The following is a 24099-nucleotide window of genomic DNA, read 5'->3' as shown; positions in this document are numbered from 1 at the left end:
TAAAAGCAAGATTCATGTAGACAGTGCTTCAGAAGATGCTCATTACAACAACGCAAACCTTATCCTATAGATTTATATATTAAAGTGTAACTCCAACAATTTTACACCTTGGAAATGTGTTCACAGGTCCTGGGGAGTACTACTGCATACGTGAATATGTAGTATAAAGCCTTTTGTGGCTCCAGAGGAAGTGGCATGTAATCTGATAAATTGCCTGCAGTGATGTCACTCAGTGGCTAAATTGCAATGGGGGTTGATGTTCACATCACAAGACCCAAACTATCACTTTAATTAACATTTTTTCAGGAAATAAAGGATTTGTCCTCCATGCTGGCTGTCATCAACAATTTAGTGCCATTTACAATAACTCAGTCTGTTGATGAAGAGCATGTGATGGGGTCGAAAACATCTAAACAGCTACTAAATAGACCTTATTTTTAGATTGTTGCGTCCATTAACTGTAACGGCCATTGTTTAGGGGAATATGACTCATTGAAATTGAGCTACTTAGATATATTTTTTATGATTATTGCATATTTGAATTTACTGTCTTTTGCTTATATTAGATCCACCTGCTGTGAGAGACCATGTGATTCGATCAAAAGCTCCAGAACAGCTACTTGGAGTTCATTCTGTTGAGATTGTATCATCTTTAAAATCAGGTTTTGGAAATTGTATAAATAAAAGTGTAAATTTAAATATTCCAGTCCTGTAATATTAAATGTTCAGTGGTATTTACATTGGAGTTATAGTGGAAATTATTTCAAAGTGACCAGTAAAAAACTATGTCAGCAAATACCTCACAGCAAGTTTTATTTATACATCCAAAAACAAAGATCAAATTTCTCACACTATATACAGATATTACATACAGTGTTTGTACACATATTACATAATTTGTACACAAGAAAAATATACATAAAAATGTAAACCTTTGTATACAAAAAATACCTTAGACAAATTAAACAAGGACCAATAACAAAAGGTGACTAGATTAGCTCATCCTATCTTTAAAAACAGTAATACAGTACATTCAATGAGTATAGGAATTTGTCAGCCATTTCTGAATTCAAGCAGTTAAATGTGCCTACGAGCCCTGTTCATTTTGTTCTATGTGGTTTTTTGGGAGAGCAAACTGGTGCAGTGGCTAATCTCATGCTATGGGGGGATACAGCAGTAATGCCTTGCAAGCATTTTCATCAACCAACCTGATTTTTTTTGTCTTTTTTAAAACTTTTCGGGACACTTTGTTTATGACTTTTCGTGACGATGCTGCAGTCAGCGAGAAGCCCAGTCGTCTCCGGTGGAGCTACGGGTTTTTACACTCTTTTTCTCTTTGGAAGGGATAGAGACAGAACTGGGCCTTCTCACAGCTGGAAATGTGGGGGTCTGGTTCAGACTCAGAGCTGGTAATGATGGCAGCTGTTCATTTAATGAGCGTCCGAGCAAGGAAAAAGAAATTAAAAAAAAGGCAAGACAGATACGGGACATGTGAAACACAACGGGCCTCATCCACTCCTGTGCAAATCCATGTTAAAAAAAAAAAAAACCTTTGTTTTTCTCCACAAAATGAAATGCCAATGCATATATTCCTATGTTTCATACTGCCAAGAATCAAGCCAGTGACCATAATCTAATATCGATATTATAATACTCTCACACAAAAAGGTTGCTGCCCCATGCAATCTCTTCCTGGAGTTTAATAGCTATCAAAAGTATTCTCCATCAGGATATTTGTTAAAAACATAATGACAGCATACACAGCATACAAACATTGATCCCTCCGAATTCAAAGAGAACTCACAACCATTTTGATAGCCATTAAAAAACAAGAGACTCTTTCTACAAGACACAGGTTCCACTGAATACATTGCAAATAACAATTTCAATCCATTGCTACTCAATAATTCACCAACAAACCCCAAGATAGAGACTGCTACTCTATATACCTAATACTCAACAATGTCTGACAGATCTGTCTAATATAATATCTATCAAAAGCCATGGCTGTACTGCTGTATGAGTCGTTAGACAGGAGGTGGAGCTCTTCTTCTAAAATTCATAATTTATACCATTTAATTCACGGCCTGCGCCTTCTCGGGCTAGTCTGGCCTTGACGCATTGTATAACGTTTTCTTGGGGAGTCCTGAAACTGATTTTTTTTTAAGTCATGTATGTCATTAAAGACCATTGTTTATGTGGAGCAGAGAGCACCTTTGAGAGTAGACACTTAAAGTCCCTGGATTACGCCATCATCGCCCCGACCATTAACACTGAAACTCATTTATTCGCCTTTAAAAAATCCACTCGGTGTGACCCAAGAGAATAGGTTAGGCTGACCTGATCGCTTGGTCTCTATAGGCTCTAGTTCTGAGTGCTGTAACATAAGAAAAGTTTACAACAGCTATAGAGGCCAAAATATATTCCTGTCAAGTGAAGCTACGTGTGATGAGACCAATAAAATACCTTACGATGCTAGAGTTATGTTAATGTGTTTATTGCTTTAAGAAACTATATTTACCTTCAAGTGTCTACTAGGCCACTCAGAGTCCCACAACCAATGGTGAGGTCAGAGATTTTGACGTCTGAGCAAACCAATAAATGAGCACATATACAGTATACACAATATAAAAACAGCTGTTTAAAAGTATTTTGGTAAATTCATATGACTGTGAAATCTGTAAGATTCTATATCATGATAACAGTTAAATAGCTTGAAATATAATGGGTCACAAATATCACAACCTGTACTCTTATTTTTCAGAGGGTGATACGAGCAGTGTATGAAACAGGTGAGGAAATAAAAAAAAAGAATGCGATGGCCATCTGAGCGAGGCAGGGTACAGTTGATCATTTGGAGACAGGACTTGAACTGGCAAATCAAACAAAGCGACCGCTGATTGAGGCTTCTACGTCAATGGATTCTGAGCGCTGTGACACATAATCTCTGCTAAAGGTCCTTCCGCCAATTTTCACCCGTTTGTTTCATCACGACTGTTACCCCCCCCGCTGACAAAACCACAAGGCATCGAACGAGTGGACTCGCACTGACTTGGAATCCCAGACGACCCATCAACGAAAGTAGAAAAATCTTTAGGAAAGGTAGGTTGTGCAAATTCATTATCAAATAGTGCACGATTACCAAATTGCACGCATGTAGCAGATGAAGAGGGGCGGTCGATCATTAGCCAGTCGACTGGGTTCTAAGTGATTGCGAGTCCACAGGCCGTCATGCAGCCGCTGCAGGCCGCCTGCTCTCACTTACTCTGCGTGAAGGGTGGTGTGGCGCTGTTGGCACTTGCAGCGGTGGCACTAACAATTGAAAAGCCAGCGGGGGGCGCTGTGGAGCTGTGGCTGGGCTGCACGTCTTTCGGGATTCCACTGTGGGAGGCCAATTGATGGCCAAAGGCCGCGCTGAACTGAGGGAGCTGTTGCTTGGGCTGTGTGGAGGTCAGAAGATCGTGTGAAGAGGACGAGGGGGCAGGGGAAGTTGTTAAACCCGTCAGCCCGCTCTGGGGCATCGCTGAGAGCGCAGCCATGGGCTGCAGCGTCACAGAGTGGGTGGTGGCTGGGGGAGTGGACAGGGAGGTGGATATGAGATGACTTTCTGACCCTATGAGATTGCCAAACTGCGCGGGGTCGGTGATGGGAAGAGGGAGATTGTTCCAAGTCGAGCGCGGGGCTCCGGGCACCCCGCTGAGAGGGACCTCCAGCAGCAGAGGGGTGTCTGTCTGGAAGGAGCTGGTGTGAGGAGAAGATATGTGGTCACTATATGGGGATGGCACGTGCTCACTGCTGTAGTGGCTGCCTTGAGGAGATGACGTGGGCACGTCCGACTTGGCCAGGACGTGAGATGTGTGTGTCCGGGAAAACGTTCGCTCTGTTATGGAGGTCTGAGTGAGCAGGGAGGTGGTGGCGGGGGTTGCTGAAGAAGAAGATGAGGTCAGGTTGGAGCACGACGTCGGGGGCTGGTTAGCGGGCTGAGATGGCGGCGACGGGGGAAAGTGGCCCCCAGTAGACTGCAGTAGATTGTCCTCCAGCTCGAGGCTGGTGAAGTTCTCTGTAGGGATGCGACTGTTGAGCAGGTCCCCCATGCCCCCCGGCTGGACCGGACCGGGGAACACGGTCATGGCTCGGTGGTCCACTCCTTCAGAGGGGGCCAGGTCTGCCATGGAGGTGAGGCACACCAATGAGTCTGGGTAGGATCCCATAGCCTGCAGGGCGCGCACCAGCTCCTCAGCCTCCTCCGTGGTGGGCAATAAATCCCCGTTCTTACCTACAAACACACATATGAAGAGTTATCATAATCAAATTACACTGGGATTTACAGTTTACGTTTACGTTAACAAAACCTGCAAACGTGGTAATTTTGGTGTATGAAAAATGGTGTTAGTGTACATATGTAAAGCATAGTGGTGCATAAAATGAGAGCTGTATAACAACCTTCAAACAAGTCAAAGTCCTGAAGGTCATCAGGTAGTCTGGGTAACACGTCGGAGAAGTCCTCCTGGTTTAGCTCAAGGTCATTTGGAATGTCTGCCATTTCATTGGTGATATCGTCAGGAAGCTCCTCCGCACTCAGGTCTGGAGTTGAGGGGCTGGTGTCAAAAAGATAAGATAAAAATACTTAGAGAAGAAATGCAACATGCTGCTGTATGCCGTGTGGGAGCTGTTGGAACATGTGTGACACAAGAGTATTCTCCCTGACACTGGATCTGCTGCTACACACTAAATTTTTAACTCCACAGTGTAGGGACACAGGTGTAGCGTACCTGATGCTGGCCTGTGAGGGCATCGCTAGGCTTGTCGAAGGCATTCCCAGGTTCCCCTGCGGCAACGCCGGAGGGATGGGTTTCTGAGGCCTCCGTGGCCCTCTCCTCCTCTTCTTCTTGTGTTTTTTGGTGAGCGCCGGTGGTTTGGTCTTTTTGCGTGGCTTTCGCTGTTGCTGCTGCTGGTGCTGCACTCGTCGGTTACCATCCCCTCGAAGGAAGTTATCCTGTGGGAATGTAGAGAGGAGCATTGAGTCGTTGAAATGAAATAACCAGAGAATATTAAAAGGAAATGTTTTGGGACATAACCCATTCTCATGTGCTTACGCTAAATATAAAGCTGCTGTCAGCTGGCTAAATTAGCTTAGCACAAAGACTGGAAATGAGGGGAAACAGCTAGCCTCGCTCTGTCCAAATGTAACAAAATCCATCTACCAACACCCGTCACGCTGCTCCTGGTTACTCACAAGACACAGCTTGTTAATTAGTGAACTTTAGAAGTGCTGGTAGGTGGACTGTGAGACCTTTTGGCAGAGACAGGCTAGCTGTTCTCTAAGTAAGCACATATTTATTGAACATCACATTCTCAACTGTAAAACAGCAAAAAAACAAACAAACACTGTACTTTGCCTTTAAATGTTGAACTCACCATTTTTTTGGCATGCTCTTCACAGAGTGGTGTCTGGTGCGTGATGTCAAACACGGGGATGGAGCACTGCTGACCATCTGCAAATTTGGCTGTGCAACTAGCAAAGAGCTGCTGGGAACGATTCAACAGAATGTCTGCACAGAACAATGAAGGAAAAAACACAATAGAACAGAAAGAGGCCGTGTAATCATAGCACTGCATCATAATGTGTGATTTTAAAAACACGTGCACAGATTAGAAACTAGAATCACGGCCATTCGTCTGCACTTGTAGCGACCAGCTGCAGAATCAGTGACGTGGTGGAAAGGATACGCTGAAAGCAGTGTTGAGTGAAGGGCAGAGCCCTGTTGTTGCAGGCCTGGCCCTTTGTGCTGCCAGTGCAGGTCCCCGTGTTCGTGTTCTGCTGCCTTGCAGGAGCCACACTGCGGAGACATACAGACACCGGACTGAACAAACAGACACGACACTGCACATTTGTCGTGTTGAGCACGTTTCAAACTAGGTGGTGAAGACTGCAAGATTAGAAGACAGACACCAGCTTGAGGAATTTTCTATTTTACAGGTGAGTGATGGGAAGTTCCTGACTGGTTTGGGGTTCGATCAAACTGTATTTATATTAGTCCAAAATTGACTGTTAACACATTTGTGAGTATACCTTGAAGAGCTTCGAGAGGCACCGCTTAACTCCTGTATCAGCTGCCCGGCACAGTCGGGGTCGTTACTGGCGGCGTGCAGCAAGGCTTTGCGGAAGGCGTAGCGATATCTCTTTTGGCGGATGCTCGCCCTCTCCTGCCTGCACATGTGCTTGTATTTCTCCTGGAGGTACGAGCAAAGCCTCAGTAGCCGCGTTCTCCGCGTGGAACCGCTGTCATCTTCCAACCTGTTCAGGAAACAATTCAGAGCAGTTATGATGAGAAGCTTCATGAGATGAGAAGCGTACTTTCAAGCTACCTTACCAATAATTTCCAGACTTTAGAAGCATTAATCATCACATCTAAATTGCTACTATAAATGCAATTAAAGATCGAGTTCAGAGAATTCCTTTATCCCCACCGCAATCAAGGTTTATTATCGCCTTATTTATTTAACCAGCTGTTCATATTAACTTTGATGTAATGTATTGTATCAACAGAGGAAACAACAAACGAATATGACGCCGGGACCATTTCATGTAAGATATTAAACGTTTTTGCTTTCCAAGAGTAGATATAGTAGATTATACTGTGGGGTTAAGATACCGACCCATTCTGTGGTCTCCAAGAGCTCTGGAAAGGAATAAATGTCTCTGCCTCCTCCTCTTCATCTTCATCATCTTCAGCGCTGTCTTCTGACCAGTCCAATCCTGGAAGAGAAGTTGTTAGAGCAGCTCATCTACTTCTGCATTAGATTGAAATGAAAAAAACCCCACTGAGATTAAAGAGCGGTGGTAAATGCATTTAAATTAAGCACCTAAATGTGGAAAGAGGTCCCCGTGCTCCCGGTGTCTCTTGGCACAGAGCCGCACCAGATGTTGCAACCTGGCCAGGCAGGTGGCAGAAGGTGAGAAGGCAGCAGGACGCATGACGACCACATGCCGCTGATTGTTACTGCCGCCGTCCTTGCAACTGACAGGCAAGTGAGTAGCAGTGAAAGGCGTTTTCCTGTTGAGTGATGGCCCAGAAGGTTGCACAGGACTGGGTGCTGCATTAGCGGGCATCCCTGGAGGCAGAAAGTTGACCGTCTGAGGTGGTGGTGGATTGCATAATAAACCCTGCTGCTGCCCGGGGAATATGAAAGACGTCACGCTCGAGTGCTGGGGCGGCTGAAGAAGACCTGACTGCTGCCGTGGGAGGTGAGCGTTGAGCGGCGAGGAGGGGTGGACATGGGGGACAGGGGAGGGGCTAAAGTGCTCAGGCGGTGGCTGGAAGAGGTCCGTGTCATGGCAGAGTTTCTGGTTGAGCACAAGGCGACTCTGTAGTTTCTTCTTGATGGCGCTGCCCTTCCGAGGAGTGCCCACCTCCTCCCCGTCCGTGTCATCCTCGTAAAAGGCAAAAGGGTCCAGGAGTTCCCCATCAGGGAGGGGTAACAGGCGTGTACAGGGGGGAGACGGCGGAAGTTCATCCAGACCATTGGAAGCTTTCAGAGCTAGTGAGGGCACAGTTATGTTGAGGGCAACTGACTCCAGGTGAGCCCGAGAGCGCATTTCCTCCAAAGCATCGTGTTTCTTTTTCCGTTCCTTCTTAGGGATGAAGCCCAGAACCTGCAGGTGGCTGTTACAGTATCTAGAAACAAAAAAACACATCCTCAGCATACCATGTACAGCAGTAACATAATGCTTTCTACACAGCGTAGTTGAATGTGCCACATGTGGAAACAAACACACACCTGCGGTCCTCAGACTTGGGGATGGGGTTGGTACATCGCTGGCTGTTGTACTTGGCCACATATTCACATTGCTTGAATGGGGCTGTCTTATCTTCCAGGACGTGCCGTATACAGAAAGCATAGCCATTTAGTCTGCGCTGCTTGCACAGCTTCGGGCTGTACGAGCACAACGGCTTATTGTCCACCTCTGAGAAGTGTATGTGTTTGCCTTCATACATCACGTGACTCTTGTCCTTGACAACATCAGCTGATGGGATAAAGTCAGAGAAAACTCATGAATTAGATCGGTGACAGGTCACAGTGAGGAGGTAACCATGCATGCACACAGGTTTGAGAGGCGGGAAACGGTCACCTCTGCAGCAGGTGACTGTTCAATAAGTTATCATCATAACTCTGCAGTGTAATTTACCGTGTTTTGTTTTTTCACAGTGTCATATTGAAAATTAAATGGCATTCCAAGACTTATTGTCGACTTATTTCATTCATGATTCTTGTTAATTAAACTGCTACATCAGTGAATGCTGTGAATTAAATCATTCTTCTAAAATATTTACTTCAGACCTTCATGGTCCAGACTGTCATGGTGCTGTCATGTTACTTTTACACCCACTCATTTTCACTCTCAAAGTCTCTCATTGATAATCGAGCGGTGCACAGAGATTAGGTCATTTCATTCATCAGTCCATTCAATGATCCATCAGGCTAGCACTTAAAAGATCACATGATGGTGGTTAAATAGTATACTGCATGTAAAAAGTTACGAGCGAGAAAATACACCAGCTGGGAGGTAGACATCACTACAAGACTAGTTGAAGACTCAAATAAAAAGTCGCCTCTCTCGATCCAGCACGAACACCGTTTTTTTCGTAACAAACTCGCACACAAATATGATGCTACAGGTATATCATAACACACTGTAACGATAATTGTAGCGCTAGCTGACCAGCTTCACAGGGAGCTTAGCTGCTACATTTAACTTTACTGGGGTTAGAAAGTTGCTTTTGAGAGCACCGCGGTTCTGACAACCGAGGTAAATGTTGGACAAACAAGAACAGCTTGGCTAAATGTCATTTACATCCGCCTGGGTTAACGCTAACAACTTTAAGTAAATACGGAGAACAGGACAGGCAGCAAACTGTGACTAACGTTAGCTAACGCAACTACCACTAGAGTCCGGGGAGCTAGCTTAGCTTGCCAGCATTAGCTGGACAGATGAGAAACTTTATTTTGATTTTTTTAACGTATCTACGTGTAATATACCCCTATTTTCTAACCCACAAGACCCACTATTATCCCTCTTCAAGTAGAAATACAGACCATCAACAATGACCAGACACGGACAGTCAAATTTGCTAGTTAGCTAACAAGCTATCAAAGCTAAAAACACAAATTAGTAGGCGGTAGCTAACCAGGAAACGGAAACATCAGCAAATGGTAACACTATAAAGGTCTACTTTCAGTTCAGTTTTATGAAGAAAAATGAAGGCGTAATCATAACATACGAGCAATGATTGATCGCACCCAGCCGTGGAATTTTTGTGTAAATAAACATTACACATTTATGGCCAAATACTTTCAAACAAAGGGTCCACATACAAGGCTTAAGGCCTGTCCACGAAGGCCTCCGCAATAATCGATAGGAATTACAGCCAATATCGTTACATCATGTGAAATTAGCAGGCTGCGAAACTTAAGACGTCCAATATTGCACAATTCCCCATAGGTATTCAAGACACTGAGTCATCTAGTCATATCTCGGGTTATAAAATAAATGAGTCATTAATCAAAGGCCTATTAGCTTCGCTGGAACACCGGGCTCCAGTTGAGCGCTTGGCCGACTGGAGCCTGCGCAAAACGGGAGACTCAGAAATCGAGGCCGAGGCTGTAGAGGATTTCGCTTACCTTGAATTGGTATGGGCTGTGTAAGGTATTCGCTCCGGATAGACGGCCGAAATGTCTATTAGAATCAGCTAGGCTATTTGTGCATCGATATTCGAGATACGATAGTAACGGTGATCTTCATCGAGCTCGGTATATCTTGAAATAAGGATGCATGGAAATATAAGCTATACAGAGCAAATTACAAGCAGTAGGTAGGCTGCTGAGGATTTTTGTTGGATCCACAGCAGACTCCTCACAGCACCACTACAGGCACTGCGGGGACATGACAACAATCCGTTCAACAACAACAACCTCTCCTACCATATTGGAAATTCAACTTTGTTAAAAGCCCCACAGTGTAAGTGTCATGTTAATCTCGTTGACAAAGAAATCACAGTTTGTGTGAAGGACAGTGCCGTTGACTTTTCCCCCCACATTTAAGACATCGGAGTTGTGCATTTCGACTGAGAGGTCCAGCAAAGTGTTTCAGTGTAAAATCCACCTGGACCACGGCTATCGTCTTCCATATGAATGAGTTACCAGCCCTGCTGCCACACTGTTGCCGGCTGATGATGGACCACGTGCCAAACAGACAGGAGCTCGAGACTGTAAAAGTTAACTCGCGATCACACCGACACAGGAGAGTAGCATGCATGTCGTCAGCACATATTAAGAAAATGTTTACAAAATAAATACATTGTGAAATAAAAGCACAAGTTTGAATAGGGGGTTTGTAAAGATTCATTAGGCTTTCTACAGAAAACTGTTTTATTAAATATCACACAAATGGCTGCATATGTAACACTATATACTTCATATACCCTTAGCAAAATATATTAACACTTTTAATGTTGGTCATTTTACAGGAAGACAAGAAACTAGATTTGAAGGATAAGGATTCAAAACCTTTGGTCACACCTTAAATGTGAAGACATGAACTGTCAGGAGTGCATTTTTGGAAATTTGGTAAATCTAAGCTTACATCTTCACTCTGCATGTAGCACGTACACATATTTCTGCAGGTTAGTAAGGTGTGGTACTTCCATAATGTGCACACGTAATGAGGCATCTTCTATAGTAAAACATCTACTACAGTAATACAGAAGTGCAATATAAATATGTTTCTAGGAATGTGCAAATAGCAGAGTTGTGCGCTTTTTTTTTTTTTTCAAGGACTGGATGGATATCCACTGTGCTTAACATATGGCTGGCTCGTCCACAGCTTGTGCTCCCTCTGTGACAGCTTTCACACACTTCGCCATCGTCTGGGAGGCTCTGCTTATGGGATCTGTGGGTAAAGATTGAGAGCAGATGATGGTGTTGCAACAGCATTAATCCATTTTCAAGGATGAATATGTCAGTCTGTTTTGTGGCATGCAGGTGTAAAACACCAATATACACATAATATGTGTTCATGTATTTAATTTTTGTCTTGCAGATTCAGTGAAATTTGTCATTAAAACAAGAATTTGACAAAATCCAGACTACCAGCTTTTAACTATGGAGCACTTTCTTCAGATCACCTTAAATTCAATTATTGCTTCAATTCTGTCATTTTTGGCTATAAAATGTGTTTTGATTTAAAAAAAGAAAAATCTGCAGAAGGCCTTCAAGTATGTAAAGCAGGCTTTAAGGAGCACCATCAAAAGCAGTCAAGCAAAGTAAATCTATATTTTATTTTAACGACTAACAGTGGCTACAATTTATTATGCCCTTTGCAAATGTTGGCTATATATTGCATTTTTTTCTTAACCATGACATGACAATAAAATCAAAATCACTTGCTTGCTTTATCACTACGTAATGTCATGTAATTTTGCAGATGACACTGAAATGTGCTCTGTACCAATAAAATGTTTTCTGGCCATTGTTTAAATATAACTTTTCCACTCAACTATTGTGTGGTGGGGTTTTTTTGTGGTCTTTTTTTGTCCTCTAATTAATTATCTTTTACTACTATTTGGATCTAGAAAGAGTCAATGCACAGAATATTTCAAATCAACGAGATTTGCTTGACACATATAACACTCTCATGGAAATGTACATTTTCATCTCCTTGGCGGTGTTTCCTGGAGGATTTCGTAGCGAAAATAACATTCAGACTAGGTTCAGTGAGAGGAGTACTAGCGACCCACCAGTCATATAGAAGTCCTTCACAGTAAGTTGTGGAGGGACTAAAGGTCCAGCAAGGACAGCCTGGTTCACTGCCTGAAAGAGATAAGCCAGTACCACCATCATCACAGAGAACAGCATGAAGCATACTAATATAAAGCTTAATTAGTGCCTCTGTGTAATCAGCTAAACACATGCTGGAGTAAGATAACAGCTGACCTTAGAGAGTTCGTTAGCCTGCTTAAAGTAGTTGGCCTCCTCCACATCATCAAATCGCACCAGATTTGGGGAAACCTCTGCCAGTCTATCACGCACTTCATCAAGGGTGTCATATGTCAGAGTCACTCCAGCAAGCTTAATTATGGATGGAAAAATACACAGCTTTTAGACTTATTTCTTAATATTTAATATAACACCATTATTACTGATTGTAGTTCACCTCAGAAATGGCTCTGATGATCCTCCAGTCCTCCCTAGCCATGCCTGGAGCAGTCACAGCCACTTTGGTCTGCTGGGCACGGCCTTCAGTGTTCACATAGGTGCTACATTTCTCAGTATATGCAGCTCCAGGAAGTATGATATCAGCCATTGGTGCACCGACATCACCATGGTGACCTGGGCAGTTGTGGCACAGAGCATTGAAATTGAGTGCAAACTAGTTTAACACTTCAAAAACCATTTCATGGCCCCTAGGGTACTGTATGGAAGCATCTGCACTAATTTATTCAGGCTTTCCCTTTTCAACCCATCTATACGTGCAAAAGATTATATGTCAGGAAAAACACTGCCTCTCTCAGATGCCATGCATAAATTAATGTAAATGGGAGGGTTCTGCTGCTGTGAACCAGCTGACCTTGATAAATTATGAAGCTATCCTTTGGGAGGTCTTGGCGAGTAATGCAGCCAGCATCAGCTCCAAGTAGGAACAGAAGTTTGGGCGGGTTCTTTCTGATAGCCTCCACTCCTGGCTTGTACCCAAGATCAAGCGCAGCCACTTGACTGGCAACCCTGAAAACGCAGGAAAAACAGCACACATTACAATAAAAATCCCTCTTAAACACCATCCTGTTACTAAAAGCTTCCCATGTACTTTTCCAAGAGTATGACCTGTGAAGTACGTTGAGAACCTTCCAGGTTTCCTCCACGCCACTGCTGACGCGAGCGTTTTGAGCAATGGTTGACACAGCAGCCATAATTGCAGCCCCATCCTCTCTCTGCAGGCAACTGCTTCCAACAACCACAACAGGACGCTTCACTTTAGCCAAGACCTGCGAGAGGAGATAGAGGACACGACATTAGGAAGAGACATTCATACATCAAGTTCATACTTATTGTATTACTGAGAGTGTTGACAGTGTTACCTGTGAAAATGGGTGAGTCCCTGACGCAATTTCCTGAAGAACAGTGGCAGATTCCCCAAGATGGTCATGTGTGTAACTTAGGTCCACTTCCTTTCCCACAAGAGCCACTTGCAACTCATTGTGAAGCCAGCTGAATGAGAGGTACCAAGATTAAAGAACATGCTTTTCTGTATAACATGACTTTACTAGTCTGACATTATTCAACAACCCTAGATACTGTATTTACGGCATTTAACCTACCCTTTTCTGATTCGTGCATTGAAAAGAGGAGCCTCATAGCGTGGATTTGTGCCAACCAGAAGCACCAGGTCAGCTTCTTCAATGCCAGCAATCCCAGTGTTAAGGAGATAGTTTGAACGCAGATCAGATCTGAAGAAGCCAATGTTAAAGCAGTTAAAGGAACATCAGTGCTAACCGGCTTTGTCCCATCTTCAGTTTTACTCATTCTATGGTCTTACCCAGCTCCAGCCATTGGGAATGCCTCCTCAGTGCACAGGGTGTCACTATTGAAACGATTCAGCAAGTCTTTCAGGGAAATGAGTGCCTCTGCATCCACCAAGCCTCCAACAACAGCAGCAACATCATTTCCTTCAACTCCTTGCAGCTGTCAGAAAAAACATATGTATGAGCAGGGCTTAGAACGGACAGTTGTAAATTATCATACACTGTTAAAAAACGTGATTTCATCAGAAATTACATACTGCTCCAGCAACTCGAGTCAGAGCATCTTCCCAGGTTGTGCCAACCAACTGCCCAGACTCATTTTTCACCATTGGCTGAGTAAGCCTCTGCCTCTTCAGTCCATCATAAGCAAACCTGTCAGGATGGAAGCAAGGACGGGTTCAGTAATGTTGCAAACATCATACACAAATCTATGTATGTGAAGAAGCAAACTTTGTGTGATAAGAAAAGAACCTGGTTTTGTCTGAAATCCACTCCTCATTAATATCCTCATTGAGACGAGGCAGGATTCTCATCACCTCACCCCCGCGAGTGCTCACCACAATGTTACTACCTACAGCATCCAGAACATCAATGGATTCAGTCTTCCTGCAGGACACAGAAGAGAATACCTGTGTAAAAAAGAACCTTTTACACCTAAAAAAACAAAGTATCATAATGTAGAACACAATTCAAAAACCTGGTCTCCCATGGGCGAGCAGTGAATGCATATGGTTTCGAGGTCAGAGCCCCCACTGGGCATATGTCAATAACATTCCCTGACAGCTCCGACATGAACATCTTCTCCACATAGGTCCCAATCTGCAAGTCATTGCCTCTGCCGGTGGTTCCCAAGTCCTCCACACCTGCAATCTCACTGGCAAAGCTGTAGCAGCAAAAAAGGAAGAATTTATATTTTAACATTGTAAATTTACACTCAACTTACGCTAAGTATTGATGTGAAACTCACCGTACACAGCGTGTGCACTGGATGCAGCGAGTCATAATGGTTTTGATGAGAGGGCCAATATTCTTGTCCTCCACGGCTCTTTTGCTCTCCGTGAAGCGGCTCCTGTCACTGCCAAACTGCATCGACTGGTCCTGCAAACAAAATTGTATTCAGTCTTATTAGTCAGTCTTAAAACAATAAATTCTAAAGAAAACAATGTTTGTCATACACACACTCAAGTCTATGAAGAACACATCCACACACACATTATTTTTACCTGAAGATCACATTCTCCACCCTGATCGCAGATTGGACAATCTAATGGGTGGTTAGCCAGCAGGAACTCCATCACACCCTCTCTGAAAACAACAGTTTTGATTAAGAATATTTTAGGTTATTTTCATACATGGAAATGTTGACTTGGTAGCATTGGTTATGAGAGATGTGGGTCCTTATGTGGGTCACTTTGGTTTGAAATAAGATAAATACAGCAATATCAACTTTATAACACAAATATGTAATATCACTGTCTTAGTTGTGAGTTTGAGCCTACCTGGCCTTCCTTGTTTTGTCAGAATTGGTTAAAATGTTCCAGCCCTTCATCACTGGCATCGCACAAGCTGCCACTGGCTACAACATGGATGAAAAATTGTCATTATTATGATTTAATCAGGCACAGACGTGTCAATCATTTATAATAATTTGTCTCAAACAAAAATAGACACAAAAAAACTCACAAAACCGATCTAATACATACCTTTGGAACTTTCTCAATTTCCACAAGACACATGCGACAGTTTCCAGCGACTGACAGGCGCTCATGGTAGCAGAAGCGAGGAATCTGCATTCCTACCTTCTCACATGCCTGTGACAAGATTAAGTCACAGTTTCAAATCTGATACTATGAATCAAAACCTATGTAACTGCATGCACGGTTTTACTGTGTTACCTGCAACACAGTGGTCCCTGGCTCCACCATGACAGGATTCCCATCCACGAACACCTCCAGGAGGTTAGGGGCGGCTGCTGTTGCTGTCGCTGCGGTGCGAACTTCAAGCACAGACAAAAAACATTTCAGTGTAGATCTTCTTTTTTTCTTTACTTTAAATAAAATCAAGTAGCTTCTTGGATGAGAGGTGAAACGTCTTCAAGAAATGGAAACACGTCCAGTTGCCTACGATATAGCATTAGAATTACCATGACCTGGATGACTGAGAACCTTCATCAACATTTAAATAATTAAGCAACATTATTGTTCATAGTTTATAGCACATTATATCACAGTGGTTTCCTGGTGTTACAAAGTAATAAGGAACCACTGCCACTGACTGGAGCTGGCTATATTGAGCCAGCAGCAGCCTGGCACCAAACAGTAGCTGGCGAGTCTGTAATCCTGCCTATAATCCATCAGTGGATCTATGAGAAAAGAGTTCTGGTTCATGCACACAAACAAAACAGGTCCTATGTAGAAATACAAGAACAGTATTGTACGTGGCGAAGGCAAAACCAATTAACCAGCTGATGAAGTGACAGATTGTTACCATTGTTGGCTGCAGCCGCACCTCCTTTGGTAATAGCTGCTGGAAAGAGGCTCCGGCTCACAACAGGCAGACGCAACATGCTGGAAGAGAGGCAGAGAGGCAGGATCACGTGTAATTAAGATCTAGCTCTTCTGGTTGACACACTTTTTTCAGACTGTCGACAAGGCTGCAAGACGTTCGTTATTTTAAAAAGGCCGAGAACCGCCAAGCTTCCAGCCAAGACAACCAAAGACAACCAAAACAAAAACAGAAGTAATGTTAGCTAGCTAGTTAGGAACAGTGATGCTGTGACGTATTTTGAAAACACAAAGTCACAACTGTTCAAGGTACAAACTGACGAGTCTGAACGGGTGTAAAGCATCATGACATGTTTGTATACCCTGCATAACGTTGGAAATGTGACTTTATAACTTAGGCAACGTTAAAATACCAACATGGTGTACCAAGCTAGCGTTAGCAAAGACTGATGTAAGTTATCGTTAGCTGACTCGCGACATTGTTACATTCGAATGTTACGTCATGATAAATATCGCGTGCCGCTCCAACGATGTGTTCAGAAACGTTCGAAACGTTGAGTTTAAAACCACAAACGTAGCACAGCCGCTACAAACAAGCTAACGTCAACGTGACATAACATCCACCGGGATGCAGCCGGCCAATTTGAGCAGTCAATTATTTCTTAAGGAGACATTCCTGACATTCATTCAGCACATGTGCCCCGACTACACACTGTACACGCTCGATAATATTAATATCCTGTAATAAAACACTGCGGTGACCGGTCAGCGTCACTTACCTTGTCAGTTTGGTCCTCGTGAGACTGCGTGCGACGCAGATTGCGCACTGTCCTGTTGTTATTCTGCTGCGTCACGGATTAAGTAATCCTGTACGACTGTTGCCATAATCCCAAAAGAAAGGCTAATTTCTGAAAATACTTTCTAATCTAGTGGTGCAGGTGTTCAACACTAGCCACAACAGTGATGTAAACACAACAGTGATGTAAACCCATACTCAAATAGTGTTTTAAAGTATTAAAGTATCTGATATTAAGTGTACTTATTGTAAGTATCAAAAGTCATTTCCAGGCAATTCATGTACTTAAGTATCAAAAGTAAATTAAGTAGATAGAAATTATACATATTTACTGTATGTATATACTTAATAGCCTACTATCCATCAATCAATTATCAGTCTGCCTATTATAATATTCATCTTTCTGATTATCTGAATCAGCATATCTTTTTCTTTCCAATTGCAGAAAATATAAATTCATTTAAAAATGCACTACTTTCGCTCTGAGGCAGCATGCAATCTAACTGGCAAAGTAACTAGTAACTGCAGTTATCAAATAAATGTGGTGGAGTAAAAAAGTAAAATTGTTTGCCTCCAAAATGAAGTGGAAGTATGAAGTTGCAGAAAATGGAAATACTCGTATACTCGTAATACTAGTACAAGTAACTCAAAATTGTACTGAAGTACAGCACTTTAGTAAATGTACTTTGTTTACATGCAATCACTGGGTACAATGTGGCTACTCTTTCTCTATCCCGTTACTTTGCGTTACACTTTAAAGAGAACAATCCTAAAGATGGAGGTCCACTTAGGTTGTTTCCTAAAGTGTCATGAAGGCATGCTGAATGTTGTTTGAAGGGGAGTAAAATGTTTTCCTTCCCATGTATTCAACCCAGGATGGTAACTCACAATGACATAATCCTTACATGGCAGAGTTCACCAGAAAGAAATAACAGGAAGCGTCTGAGTTTGTAAACAGCCTCTCAGGAAATGGAAATGCATTCACATCTGGGTTGATGTCAGACTAGTGTATACTCTCTGGGCCTGTGTAAAGAAACTTGGGAGTCTAGTGTGTGTACATAAAACATCAAAGCCTACTATTACATGCTGTCACAATGACAGACTCTTCTGACATCAAGTCAAATAAAATAGAAACAAAATATACAAGCAAAGCACAGTAGATGTTCAGAGGAAGACATTTATTGAGATTTATGCTATGCATTTGTAATATATTAGAATAAAACATTTATACAACTCTCAACTAGTTTAAAAATCTTACAATACATTAATAAGTGACTAGCAGCCAGTATAAAACTGTATAACACATAATACTGTTAGACTACAAATAGATACAGTATATGCAACATATCTCATCTTTATAAACTAAAGATGTCACGCTTCATAAGTACTATAAAAAATTTGCGTTTGATAAAAGCAACTAACAATTACTTTCATTAGCGGCTGATCTGTCAGTGTCTATAAAATGACAGAAAATAGTGAAACATTTTCATTGCAATTTGAGAGCAACAGTCCAAAACACAAAGACATTCATATTATACTTCTCTACTTCTCTGGAACCAGAAAACGCTTAAGATTTTTATTTCCAAAGGAATGCAACACTTAATTGATTATCAAAATAGTTTTAATCATCTGTTGATCAACTAAGTAGCTGTTCCAGCGTATTTTTATCTTGCCTCTTTCTCTCCAAATAGATATATTATAAAATACATGGAAAGATACTATCTCTTGTACACATTATACACACTTTGCTCAACTTTTCCACTGAGCGTAATTACACATAACTCTGTCCAAATGTAACAAAATAGGAAAATCTTAACACTACAATTGGAAAGAACAGCTAGGGTAATCCCCCACATTCAGGCTTAAGTAATAGTCTTACTCTCATGCTTTTCATGGAAAACTACTACAGTCTGAGGATGGTTGTAATCATAGAGTTGATGATGCCACAGACTCCTCTGGGACACTGTCCTGGTGAACTCCTGGCACAGACTCCATCTCAGTGGCAGAGATTGACTGGCTGAGCTCTCTCAGTGAACTCTTAGTTAAGTCAAAGCATGCACGCTTGAGGATATGACGCACCTTTTTGCCCAGGAGCATGTACAGCAGGGGGTTAATGCAGCTGTTAAAAAAGCCTAAGCTGGTGGCGAGAGGAAAGCCAGCTTTCAGAATGTCGTGTAGGTATGCTGAGGAGTGTATGGATAACTCCATCAAGCTAAAAGTATGAAAAGGTGCCCAGCATAAAAAGAAGGCCAGGATTACAGCAGAGACTGTTTTGGAGAAGCTGGACAGGCGAACTGAACCCCCAGATTTATTCACTTTGATCGTCAGGAGTATGCCCGTCACAGATATGGCAGTAAAAGGCAAGAGGAATCCCACTGTGGTGCGAATAGCCACTATTATAATATGTCTCATGGCCGCTGTGTGTCCGTCCTCTGTGTGGAAATTGTTGAAGCACACCACCTTGTCGTGTAAGCGCATGGTATCGCGAAAGATCAGCGCCGGGCAGCTCGTGGCAGCAGCTAGCACCCATATGCACCCACACACGACCCAGGCTCTCTCTACAGTGCGATACCTCTGACACCAGTTGAGGTGTACCAGAGAGACATATCTGTCTATGCTGAGCACTGTGAGAAAGAGCACACTAGCGTACATGTTCATCACAGACACAAATGAATTAATCTTACACATGGCCACACCAAAGTCCCAGTGGAAGTCCCGCAGGATGTAATCAATGTAGAAGGGAAGAAAGAGCACAAAGACAAAGTCTGCCATGGCTAGATTGAGCAACCAGGTGCTGTTGACGGTCTTTTTGCTTTTGAATGCGGTCACCCAGATCACAGTTCCATTTCCAATGAGGCCGAGCACAAAGGATATAATGTAGATGACCACTGAGATAATGTGTGTTGTTTCCCTCTGCTTGTGTTCAACTTGAAGCTCATCCAAGTCGCCATACTCCAGGTCGTAGTCATAGGTGTAATTCCCGTAGTCCTCAACGGCTTCATCCATTGCTGCAAGGGTGTAACATCAGTGGTGAAGTTATCTGTGGGAAGCTCATGATAAGATTCACTCCTTTGAATTTTCCATAAACATATTAGCGTATTTTAAAAAAATCAAATAATAAATCAGCGGTATGATAAACCAAACACATATCCTCACCTCACACTCCTTGTGATTATTCCAGGCCGTCCTCCAAAAAGATAAAGTTGCCTTGCGCCTCTTTCCGATCCGACACTTCCTGTGTTGAAGTTAAGACTGGGTGTGTCCTGACTAACCCTGAAACATGACGTCAACATCTTTTGTATCAACAATGTGGACACTGAGATGCCCAACAGATGAGGCAGGAAAAGCACTCATAGTATGATTCATATCAATTCTTGTTTTGCAAGTAAAAATGGCAGAACTGGCAAATACTGCACTGTTACACAATGTTTATCATTTCCAAGGCTATTAACAACCAAGCAGCTGGGTGGGTATCTTTCCACAAGTCATCAATATTTGTATCATTATCATGGCCATCATTATAATGGAGTGCATGGCAATGACATTGTGACCACATTTACAATGAATTTGTGGTCTGAGATGAATGTTGTTTGTTTTTTTTTGGTTTTACTAGACTATTTCGAGTGTCCATTGCATATTACAAATGTAATCACGTTACCGATTAACACACTTTGAAAAACAAAAGTCTAAGCAAACAATATCATTAATGTGAGGTCTTAATCTATCAGAACAACGTTAAGAATATGATTTAAATCTTAATCTTATTGAGAAAAAAATATATTATGATAGATGTAACTTTTCCATCTGTTTAAGACTGTATATAGACAATAAGTAAATAATTATTAAGTAAGAGATATTAAGATTTGAGTGAGCAATAGACAAACTTGTTGATAAAAATGTCTTGCAACAACAACAATAAGATTTGGATGTTAAAGGGGCTTTATTTAGTTTATTTACAATATTTACAATATTAATGAGGTAATTATTCAACTCAGAAATATTTATTTTTTCCATAACTGACTAAACAAGCTGTTCTCGGAGGAAAATAAAGAGCTAGACAAGAAGCTAGAAAGATGGCAGGGTTCGCCAAATATAAAGAAAGGAATCCAGTATGAAATTGTGTTGTTCTCTGAGGTCAGTTGATTTATTTGTTTTTACTCAGAGATGAAAACAAAGATAGTTTGTTTGTTTAGGCACAGAAAAAAAAAACAGTCAATGAAGATCTTTGTCCTGAAATGTCTTCAGTGCAATTAGTTTAACCTAATTGTAAAGAAGAAACACGTATTGGACAGACTGCTACTGGACTGAACATTAACTAAAGAGACAACTAAAAAGACTAGAAGTGAATGGACAAAATGCAGAATCAGTGCAATCAACACTTAAAGAAGAAGAGCCTCTCTCCTCACTACACCTTCATACAAATCTCAGCAAACACTGCAGAAACATTGTTTATGTAACAGGTACCTCGTCTATCGAATAGGAAACAACAGATGCCACATATACAGCACTTAATAGTATAAACATGCAGCGCTTACCTAAAAGTGCAGCGCTCCCTTTTAACAAGTATTTTGGATGAGAAAGTGCTCCAGCTCCCGGATGGAAGTGACTGCTAACTTAGCCTTTTAGCCTCCGCTTTCGCTGGGCCTGGTCCTTGACTTCCCACACGGCTGCAAAACTCCTTTCTGCGGCATGTGTTGTCTTTCCGTGAGGCCATCCAAGCACAACTCTCCGCTATGAGATGTGCAGTGTGGGCGCGCCCGGCTGACGCGTCAAACATGGACCGCAGAGAGAAGAGAAGTTATTGGTCACCAGCGCGGAGTGAAGAATGCTTTCATTCAGAAGACCTGTGGCTGCTGCTCACAACAGCGGGGGAAACCCTCAGTCAGTCCCCTCCTGGTCCTCACTGAAGGTCTCAATCCTGCACATGCAGTTTTTAACAGCCTAAAAAGGCACACATTGCTTCAGTCAGTGGGCAGGGCCAACCGAGGGAAGGTTTACTCGAGGCTGTCATCTTTTCTTTGACTTCTGCTTCACCCTCGCAGGGCATTCAACTCTTTGATTGATTCGTGCTCGGTAAAATGCACTGTGTAAAAATGTTGGCTAAAACAACTTGGTAGATCCAGTAAATCATTGCAGCCCTGCCTCCAGGCCGAACACTGAGGTTGGGACAATTATGCAAAAACTGGTTCTTGTTCTTTGCCAATGTTTTGAAACGTATTTACAAGGTGTGGTTGCATTTACTGAGGCACTTCCATAAAGTCTGCGGATTTACAAGAAAGTGATATGAAAATGAAATGTCAAAACAAAACAGATCCAAAGGGGACTGAACTATCTTGATGGTTCAAAATCAAAATTGCTTAATCCTACTGTACACTTCCTCTCATGCAACTTATAATAACTTCCTTTACTAGAACTAGTAATTTCCCAACATCTTTAAACAGTTATGTGTTCACCCAACACCCTTCTACCCTTGTCGTCTACTTTAATAGTTTCATTTTATGCAACTTAATACCACATTTGTCTGACATCTTTAGTTACAGGCTTCTTATCAGATTGCAATGATTCATACGCCTCCTGTTCACTGAAAAGTTTGGTTCTCACAGGAGAGTGATGCTACAAATATGATGATCTCACATTGCTTTAGATTAAACTACCCAACAGCATATAAAATATTTAGCTCAAACTTCAACATCTAACAGTAAAATGCAGCATGCATATTAATGTAGCAGTAATATTAATCCAAAACCAAAGTAAAACACTGACAGGGAATATTTTACATAATCAGTACTTTTACTTACTTTTATAAGTACATTTTTGCTAATAATACTCTCATACTTCTCCTTAACTAACACAGGCTTTGTGAGAAAAATGAAGTAATGCCCAAACTCAGACTTGACAAAGCCCCTCCAGAGTCACAGAAGACATTGCACAAAAAATATATTGGTGCCGAACTTTGGTAATGAAAGTAAAAAAGCCTCAGATGAATGTGATGAGCTGTTCTTGCAAAAAAAAAAGCTGTCTATTCTGCTGAGACACAATTAATCGAGAATAACCTTTGCAGACTAAAAGAGAAATTAGTTGCCATTTAATTAGTCAAATTTAACAGCAACAAAGCTCTTTTCCAAACTGATGTGAGGCTGAAATAACAAATTTCGACCATTCATGTGGACTGTGCTGCTTACTCATCCCCTTTTGTTTCATAAGACAGTCAGACAGCCTTGTCTCAGTTGTCATGATCTCTCCAGCGGCCTAAAGTGACCATCTCATCTCTCTGTGGGTGGACCATATAGCCCTGAGGGGGGAGCTGTCTCATCCTCCAATAGCTGTGTGTGCAATCTGCAAAGACTCCCAATCAAGTCATGCCATGCACTGATTATAGTCCATAGCTCAAGCCACACAGTCCTCCTTGAAGATATTATGTTATCTCAGAGAGAGACTAACTGGGGCAAAGTTTGACACCAGCATTTGTGCTTTTCCTCACATATACTGTCTCAACAAGCAGATCCATGAATCACTCATGTTTCATGTTACTGGCTCACTAAAACACTTTATACCTATATGGTAGCGATAACTCAAACATGTATGTGTTACTTAAAGTTTTTATGAGTCAATCCTGACACCAGCGCTTTTAGAAATAATGCTGCTGAGAATCCTCACAAAACATCCTATAGTAATTTATCATTACCATTGTCTATTATACCGATAAATGTGAGCATATATGTATATAAACATGTGTACATGCATATACTGCACATATCCACCCACTTAATTTATATAAATTCTCTGTTACGTAATCTATGACATTAATGATTCAATATTTATTCCTTTGCACTACTGTATTCTTGTTTAAAATTTATAGAAACAGTCTGAATGGATTAACCTAATTTATTTATTTATTTTACTGTGTGTTTACTGCTAAACTGGCTAATTGTTTCCTCTGAATTTCTAGCCTACTTAATTTTAAATGCGGTAGGCTAGTTATATTTGTGGAATATTTTCACAATGTGGTAATATTATTGAGCAGAGGTAAAATTTCCCTTTTAAAATCAGTTAGGACATGAAATTAAAAGTAGTACATTTAGCGAATATTAGCTAGTTAGCTAACTCGGTATCTACAGCGACGCTAGCTAGCTGTAATATGTTTAGTATATAGCTGTGTGCAAAGGAATGTGTTCTGTGCTGCCTTACTTAATTTTATTTCTTTATTTTTTGCTGTGTG

At 41.9% G+C, this 24099-nt stretch overlaps 3 protein-coding genes across 8 annotated transcripts; all 3 read right to left on the bottom strand.

Moving 5' to 3' along the window:
* Positions 1–796: 796 nt before the first annotated feature.
* Positions 797–10335, bottom strand: ino80da (INO80 complex subunit Da). Of its 4 annotated transcripts, none has more exons than XM_084361136.1 (10): positions 10166–10335; positions 7783–8029; positions 6868–7679; positions 6661–6760; positions 6074–6298; positions 5731–5840; positions 5419–5552; positions 4773–4996; positions 4444–4598; positions 797–4276 (listed from the first exon to the last, which is right to left on the bottom strand). In XM_084361136.1, the coding sequence occupies exons 1-10, from the start codon at positions 10188–10190 to the stop codon at positions 3258–3260; spliced, it is 3051 nt and encodes a 1016-aa protein (XP_084217262.1). In that variant the 5' UTR covers positions 10191–10335; the 3' UTR covers positions 797–3257. The 4 variants fall into 4 exon arrangements, with proteins under 4 accessions (XP_084217262.1, XP_084217265.1, XP_084217263.1 ...); XM_084361139.1 differs by lacking the exon at positions 10166–10335 and adding an exon at positions 10099–10117; XM_084361137.1 differs by lacking the exon at positions 10166–10335 and adding an exon at positions 9685–9907.
* Positions 10336–10386: 51 nt separating this feature from the next.
* On the bottom strand, positions 10387–16967 carry LOC311262030 (NADH-ubiquinone oxidoreductase 75 kDa subunit, mitochondrial-like). 2 transcript variants are annotated; one of them, XM_084361140.1, is made up of 19 exons: positions 16864–16967; positions 16068–16147; positions 15476–15576; positions 15284–15391; positions 15080–15156; positions 14804–14885; positions 14548–14678; positions 14278–14463; positions 14052–14186; positions 13838–13952; positions 13595–13740; positions 13377–13505; positions 13137–13266; positions 12883–13043; positions 12629–12783; positions 12215–12390; positions 11995–12129; positions 11799–11871; positions 10387–10951 (listed from the first exon to the last, which is right to left on the bottom strand). In XM_084361140.1, the coding sequence occupies exons 2-19, from the start codon at positions 16144–16146 to the stop codon at positions 10860–10862; spliced, it is 2211 nt and encodes a 736-aa protein (XP_084217266.1). In that variant the 5' UTR covers position 16147; positions 16864–16967; the 3' UTR covers positions 10387–10859. The 2 variants fall into 2 exon arrangements, with proteins under 2 accessions (XP_084217266.1, XP_084217267.1); XM_084361141.1 differs by lacking the exon at positions 16864–16967 and adding an exon at positions 16447–16675.
* Positions 16968–18037: 1070 nt separating this feature from the next.
* Positions 18038–21909, bottom strand: cmklr2 (chemerin chemokine-like receptor 2). Of its 2 annotated transcripts, none has more exons than XM_084361528.1 (3): positions 21416–21909; positions 20037–20153; positions 18038–19920 (listed from the first exon to the last, which is right to left on the bottom strand). In XM_084361528.1, the coding sequence occupies exon 3, from the start codon at positions 19884–19886 to the stop codon at positions 18807–18809; it is 1080 nt and encodes a 359-aa protein (XP_084217654.1). In that variant the 5' UTR covers positions 19887–19920; positions 20037–20153; positions 21416–21909; the 3' UTR covers positions 18038–18806. The 2 variants fall into 2 exon arrangements, with proteins under 2 accessions (XP_084217654.1, XP_084217655.1); XM_084361529.1 differs by having other exon boundaries at positions 18038–19888.
* Between the last annotated feature and the right edge of the window lie 2190 nt (positions 21910–24099).

The sequence above is a fragment of the Pagrus pagrus genome (assembly GCF_965226575.1).
Source record: "Pagrus pagrus genome assembly, chromosome: 9".
NCBI classification, from domain to species: domain Eukaryota; kingdom Metazoa; phylum Chordata; class Actinopteri; order Spariformes; family Sparidae; genus Pagrus; species Pagrus pagrus.
Note: the sequence above shows the minus strand (reverse complement) of the source record. Positions and strands in the feature narration are given on the sequence as shown.